This window comes from Phytophthora infestans, genomic scaffold, assembly GCF_000142945.1.
Source record: "Phytophthora infestans T30-4 supercont1.281 genomic scaffold, whole genome shotgun sequence".
In the NCBI taxonomy this organism is placed as follows: domain Eukaryota; phylum Oomycota; class Peronosporomycetes; order Peronosporales; family Peronosporaceae; genus Phytophthora; species Phytophthora infestans.
Genome location: NW_003303478.1, coordinates 34,410 through 41,939, shown reverse-complemented (window position 1 = coordinate 41,939; position 7,530 = coordinate 34,410). Strand labels below are relative to the sequence as shown.

Sequence of the window (7,530 nt, the reverse complement as noted above, 5' to 3'; positions counted from 1 at the left end):
ATGACGCCTACCAAGTGCGATGACGACGGAACCTGCTGCTTCTTCATCAAAACTGTCGATGAGGTCAATTCTAGCCATGTATACAACATGTATACTCACCTCCCAAGCTTCACAGACGTCAACTTTTTCTACCGAGGTACAATGGTCCAATCTTGGAATAAATTCTGCTACCAAGGAGGGATGTTAGAAGTACGAGCACAACTTCCGAGAGCTACTTCCTGTAAGTCAGGCAACCCCGATATCGCTTTAGGAAAGGCTGGAAAAGTCGCCAACAACAAATTTTATCCGACGTGGCCAGGAATTTGGATGCTTGGGAACCTCGGGCGAGTTATTTCTCCGCTTCGACGAACCGCATATGGCCGTACTCGTATGATGAATGCGATGCCGACGTGTTTAACCCGAGTTTCCAACGGATCAGTGCGTGTGACGACAATCCAGGCTACGGTTTGAACCCCAACCAAGGTCGTGGAGCTCCTGAGATCGATGTTCTGGATGGCGGAGGGTTGGCTATTTCATCTTCTCCGCAAATTGCACCAGGAATGCCAGACGACTACGACTTTTCCCTGTGGATACGTCAACTGGAGACTTCAGCTACTGTTTGTACTCCTACACTGCTTAACACCAGGAGCAAATTATATCGACGTACCAACAGCTTATTACGGGAAGGAACGTGGTCACAAATCCTGGTATCAAGGGTTACGCTACGCTGCCAACAACTATTGCAAGCAGAACGCAGAGGAGAAACAAGACTACGCCACATTTGCAGCGTCAGTGAAAGCTGGTATTACCGAGAACACTTGTGCTGTGGATACATGTCCAGCTTCAGGCGATGTGAATGCTGAATTGAGTCTGATTGTCGGCAAAGGGAAAGATCACTGGGGAATTAACTCGAACGGCACGTGTTATCCGCTGATCAACTCGTACATGAGCTCGTACTTGTGTGATCCTGACAATATGTTCTCCAAGTGTGCCAGTCCTCGCAATGAGTCCACTACACCCAAGTCCAATGCGATTAGTGCATTTAACTATCAGATTGATGCAATCTCGTCGAAATTGGCCTATATTTCGGCGCGTACACGGGTTTCTACGACTACCAAGTGGAGTGGGTTACAGGCAAGAATGGATATGTACGCTGGATGCTTCACGGCGAGCCTCTGTTCGAAGTCACGACGGATTCGATCGTCAACGTCCTGCAGAATGCGAAAAAGAACAACCCGAAGAAATAGGAGCCTTTGTATGTGATTTTCAACGTGTCGCTGTCCAGTTCTTGGTGTGCGACGCCGCCCAACCCAGGCAAGGAATGTCGTGGTGATGGAAAAGATCCTGTGACGAACGTTATCTGCGACTCGTTCCCGATGTACATGAAGATCGACCACATCCGTCTGTATCAGGACTTGGCGACGGATCTCGAAGCTGATAATTACATGCAAGTTGGTTGTGATCCAGCGAGTCATCCGACTCAAGAATGGATTGAAGCCCACATCGACGAGTACGAAGATAATGATAATAAGTGGGAGGAAGTGGCTGGCAAGGCGTTCTGCGAGACCAGCGACGACTGCACGATTGGTGGCACTTTGAGTCGAACGGCTCTAAAGACTGGGAAATTGTTCAAGTAGCGTTGCGAATGTATGTATCATTCGTGGGGTGGACCACGATGCACCACCGCCATCTCTGGCTCCAGTTCTACGGAAACTAGTTTGAAGAGCAGGACGTATAGCCCACCGATGGAAGCGTCGATTGCTCTCGCTGTTGTGGCCTGTTTGCTGTCTTTAACGTCCGTATCGTAATGGACTCCGATCAAGGCACGAACTCTGGTTTACGGGGTTCTGAGAAACATGATGGCTGCCACCAGTAACAGCATCTACGTCACAAGGAGCAACACTTTTCTTGTCACCGAATGATCGTATTCAGCTCGCACAAATTATTAAGGACATAATTGCTATGAGTACGGAAGCTAACTCAACCAGTCCCATGACGACCGAGCACATTTTCGGACTTCTATAGAGTATCGCGACCAACCCGGCTTTGCTGTCCAACGTTGCGGGTATGATTTCGGCTGCGAGAAGTGGTAACAAGGGTGCATTGGCAGGTCACGTGGTGGTTCTGTTGCGTGCATCACTTCCTGCAGCTATTCCTTCTCAGTTGCTGTCCCAGTCGCTGCTCCTGCCCCCGTTTCAGCTCTGATGATGCCTGCTGTAGCTACTACGAATGCTGCCGCTATGGGTGACATCATTGCGGATACAACGTCGACATTGACGTAGTCGTTGATTTACGGTAAGCAGCTTGTCGAGAATCCTCTAAGTGCATCTGAGTTCATGAAATAAATGAAGTCTCAGTCGCTGCTTCAATTTTCAAAAATCAACGTTTGCATTAGCAATTCTTCTTGTAGTTTTCGAGAACTCCTGGCTATAAAACACATGACGACGAGAAATAATGGATAAAAACAAGTTTAACCATTTAGCAATTAAACCAAAGTACATAATGAGCAATTGTAGCAAACGATGCCTAAAAACTATTTCTGATGTCATTGTAAAACCCAGAGCATAATACTACACAAATTGGCGAACGACATGCTGTGGTAGAGATCTAACTACTACCTCCAGGATCAAAGTTAGGATTACCTTTTTTGAGGATGTGGTCTTGAAGCGCACAGCCACAGAACTACTGGCTTACATTTCCTCAGGTACGCTTTTCTACGTCAAAACGGACCCGACAAAGGAGCATACGCTGTCGGGTATAACTACTGCAAGGTAATTGGTCCTCATAGCAAAAATAGGTACTACCCATAATCGAAATAGGTAGCCATACGCGTATATTAAAGATCACTTTGCTAGCCAATCAGACTGCTAGAATCATCGGAATGCTATTTGATTGGTCAAACCGAGGACACCGGCGAAAACGTGACTTCAACATTGAAGCTCGCAATGTTTTGGCGCGAAACAAGCCGCTTTGGAGGGTCAACGATTCAAACTCGCGTGCGGGGGCGTCGAGCGCGCGCCAAGCCCCAACGAGTCTCATTCCGCAATTTCCTTTCTTGTGAACACTCGGGTTCATACCGACTGCCCCCACCCATCTCTGCTAACCCACCCGCCGCCTGACACTGACCGATGTCACTACCATTGCACGCTGCCTGACACCACCAAAATCTCTGGTGGAAATGCTGCTCGATTCCCATGCTGTCGTCACGCTGGTCCACACATAAGATGCTAACGCCGACAATTCGCTGTCGCCACGCCGGTCCGCACGCTGTACGATGCTAACGCTACATGGGCACCGAACGTCAGTCATACATGCTGCCCGTTTGGAGCGATACCGTTGCTACACTGGTCGCTGCATTCCGTAACCGATGTGAACGCGAAACGGCTACGGCAACAACAATCTTGTGCGATGATTTGCTAGTTTACTGGTAAACGATCACGTAGTGGTGGTGCGTGCATATGCGGAGGAGGCGAGTACTGCTACCAGTGCGATGAAAACGAGTGTGGCGACGATATCGGAGGAGACACAGCAACGAGGTGCTTGCTACCAAAGGGCCGGAGACGACAGCCATCGACAGCTTGGTGATCGACAGCAAACTGGGAGACATGACGACGACGCCGCTATCTCCGACTCAACAGCTGCTACAACTGTTGCGTGGAATCCATCGCGACGCGGCTGCTAGTGACCGTATTGTCACTGCTACTACATGTCGGTCGTGAACGCTGCCTTTGGTTCTGCTCCCTCTCCCCGCGCGTGGAAGTGGTGACAGCTGCATCATTGAAGCTTAAACGTTCATTGCCACTGCACGCAGTTGCCAACATTCTTGACGTAGTCTGTTTGATCCACGCAAAGATGTTCAAGATGAGGGTTACCGGCCATTACATGCTGATTCTAGATGAACTTCATTTTTAACTTACTAGCTCGCTCTTTCACGTCATACTCTTCTAGATTGTTTTGAGCGACCTTTCGATAAGTACAGCTCCAAGTTTGTTTGTTTTCTAGATTCTCACCAAACACACACTTTTTCGAATCCATACCACTTGCAGTGGTGTACCTGCATATCTAATACTAGGCAGGTACGATTGTACTACTCTTAGTATTTGCTGGTTCCCAACTGCAACGTAAAGAAGCTACTTGATACGAACTTCCTTCCTTGCTGCAGACTGCACCACGAAGTGTCTCTGAACTGCAACTTGCGGTTAGGAGACTCAGGTGATGATGTTCTCTCATTCTGGCATTTTTCATTTCCAAAACAGCTATCTACTTGGCACTAGCAACTTGGAATTCATTCCCGAATGGATTGGCGCCTCGACAAGGCAGAGGTAACTAGTGTGGTGCTAATAGCGAATCTAGTTTTCTTACTGACATACACGTCTTGCAGCTACCTTTCACTGCAGGAGTTGCAGCGTCCAATGGAGAGCAGATTTACAAACCGATCGTTATAAAAGACGCGCTTGTTCATTTCAGCTGCCACCGCAGACTCAACTTTGACTCGTTGCTTCCCGTGTTTATACCAGCAAAAGATCGAGTACCGCGTCAACATTCAAACTGAGGGTGTCATGGATACAACTGCTAACATGCAAACGTTTTTTTAATTGCAGGTTTTTGAGAATGTATTCCACTCAACCAAAGACGTTGATGACTTTATTGAGATGTTGCCGGTAAAGGAAATGTACGTTATGAATGTCGACCATTCCAAGGATCCATACAGCGGCTACTACAGACATCACTTTGTATGGATGGTACGCTGGCTGCAGCTGTGTATGGAGCTTTCAGAGGTACGAAAGACCAGTCTTAAATTCGTATATGTTATGATGGTACTAACACCTTTTCGTTACTACAACGTTTAGATAACTACCGAAATGATACGTGACCGACTGCAATATCTGAAAACATTTCTTGTCAAAAAAGCAGAGATGCTTGATGTCAAAATTGAAGTCGACATCCAGATGGCAGACGTTCGAAGCACCGAACAGAGAGCTCGAGCTTGGAATGAAGGTAAAATCTTGGAGAACGCATTCAGCAAAGTTAATAACTTATGGATTGCGATGAGCGAAATTGACATTCTCGCGGATCAGTTCGAATATATGGATATACGAGAGCCATGCACGTGCAGCAAGTGTGCCTACTATCGATCGCCATTGTGGGAGCAAGAGCAATCTGTCGGTTTGACATATGATGTGCTACCTCCAAGCGAACCCTACCATTGGCTAGAGAAATGGGATGAGAAAGAACGGTATTATTTGCATAAATACCTAAACTGAATGAGGCAAAGGCAACCTGTACGAGCTGTGGCTCGAATAATAATGAAAATAAACAATTTGGTTCATATACAGTGACATGAGGGCAGAGTATGATAGTCAAATTGTCGTATGATCGATCCAGAGCAGCACACAGGACAATAGTTTCAACACTCAAAACGATATTTACAATACCAGAGCGCGTGGTAACACAGCACCACACAGATCACCGCTCTACTCAGATTATTCCCACAACGCCGGTGCATTTCCACTTCGCCATACAGGGTACCTACTTGCTACTTGACTTCTGCAACTGAGGAATCAACGCTCAGCACTACGAATGTGAGGGCCTGCCTTCCAAAATCGGGTCGCACACTTGCCTCCTACAACGACTACCGACGTACGCCTCGGCGACCACATAGCGGTGCACGCATCGTGGAAGAGGCGATGATTTCGAACTGGGCGAAGAATACGAGTGTGGCGGCGATATCAGAGGAGCCGCCGCCACACTCGTATTCCTTGCCCAGTCCGGCCCCGAGATGGCGGTCATCGACAGGTTGATGATCGACACCAAGGGGGACGTCATGATGACGACAACGGCGCACCATGTGTGTTGCTGCGCCACCAGCAAACGCTTGTGTCTTGTAGCTGATGGTGCCTGCACCACGTGGCGTTGTTTACTGTCCTTGGCGTCTTTTTATGCGTTCACGATACTCTGCATAACGCATTTTTTTTGGAAATTAAACAGTGCCGAACGTGATTCCGACCAATCAGACCGTTCGAAAGATCATTGTACGAAAAATAGCAATAGCCAATTCCAACCAAAACGTACCTAAAAAGTTAACTGGAGATGTCATTGTAAAACCCAGAGCATAATACTACACAAATTGGCGAACGACATGCTGTGGTAGAGATCTAACTACTACCTCCAGGATCAAAGTTAGGATTACCTTTTTTGAGGATGTGGTCTTGAAGCGCATAGCCACATAACTACTGGCTTACATTTCCTCAGGTACGCTTTTCTACGTCAAAACGGACCCGACAAAGGAGCATACGCTGTCGGGTATAACTACTGCAAGGTAATTGGTCCTCATAGCAAAAATAGGTACTACCCATAATCGAAATAGGTAGCCATACGCGTATATTAAAGACCACTTTGCTAGCCAATCAGACTGCTAGAATCATCGGAATGCTATTTGATTGGTCAAACCGAGGACATCGGCGAAAACGTGACTTCAACATTGAAGCTCGCAATGTTTTGGCGCGAAACAAGCCGCTTTGGAGGGTCAACGATTCAAACTCGCGTGCGGGGGCGTCGAGCGCGCGCCAAGCCCCAACGAGTCTCATTCCGCAATTTCCTTTCTTGTGAACACTCGGGTTCATACCGACTGCCCCCACCCATCTCTGCTAACCCACCCACCGCCTGACACTGACCGATGTCACTACCATTGCACGCTGCCTGACACCACCGAAATCTCTGGTGGAAATGCTGTGCTGTCGTCACGCTGGTCCACACATAAGATGCTAACGCCGACAAGTCGCTGTCGCCACGCCGGTCCGCACGCTGTACGATGCTAACGCTACATGGGCGCCGAACGTCAGTCATACATGCTGCCCGTTTGGAGCGATACCGTTGCTACACTGGCCGCTGCATTCCCTAACCGATGTGAACACGAAGCGTCAGCGGCAACAACAATCATGCGCGGTAGCTACTACGACGGTTTGTACACGGTGTGGCTGGTGATTAGACTGCGAATTTCCGACTGATGTCCATTGTGTTGGACCTGCAGCGATTGCTACACACGCTGCTCGTCAAACGCCAATTCATCTTGTCGGCAGGCACGGAACAGTGCGAGAGGATGTAGCCTCTTTGCTACCAGCAGCCACTTGCACCTCGCCGATGGTCTGGGAGAAAATGCAGTTCACGATGACTCGCAACCGGCCATATGGACATTTGACGCAATAATATCTTCACGTTGAGAGCTACCGAAGCGTGGTTTGTCCTCAAGCTTGCAGTGTAGTGTGGGTAGTTTTGCTTACAAAAATCTGCACCAACCAAGTATCTATAAATCCACTTCTCATATTTTTCATATAATCAAATTGCTGTACCGATGCGACACCGGAACTAGTGACCAGCGGTCACGTGAGCCACGTGAGCCTAACGCGTAGTCCTCTTGCTTGCCTTTGATCGGAGGAAAGGTGCCTGCATTTTGTATATCGAAGAGCTTCGCATAGATGACCTTCGAGATTGTAGACCAGATTAGGCAGATAATATCCATGGTACTTCTGCCAGCATGACCATGACGCTTCT

The 7,530-nt window shown here is 48.1% G+C and overlaps 1 protein-coding gene across 1 annotated transcript; it reads left to right on the top strand.

The window, feature by feature from the left end:
- On the top strand, positions 1–2,005 carry PITG_21332 (uncharacterized protein; the record flags this gene model as incomplete). The annotated part of the gene is made up of 5 exons (XM_002895043.1): positions 1–224; positions 266–502; positions 585–1,072; positions 1,114–1,181; positions 1,230–2,005. The coding sequence occupies 5 exons, from the start codon at positions 1–3 to the stop codon at positions 1,614–1,616; spliced, it is 1,404 nt and encodes a 467-aa protein (XP_002895089.1).
- Positions 2,006–7,530: the final 5,525 nt, after the last annotated feature.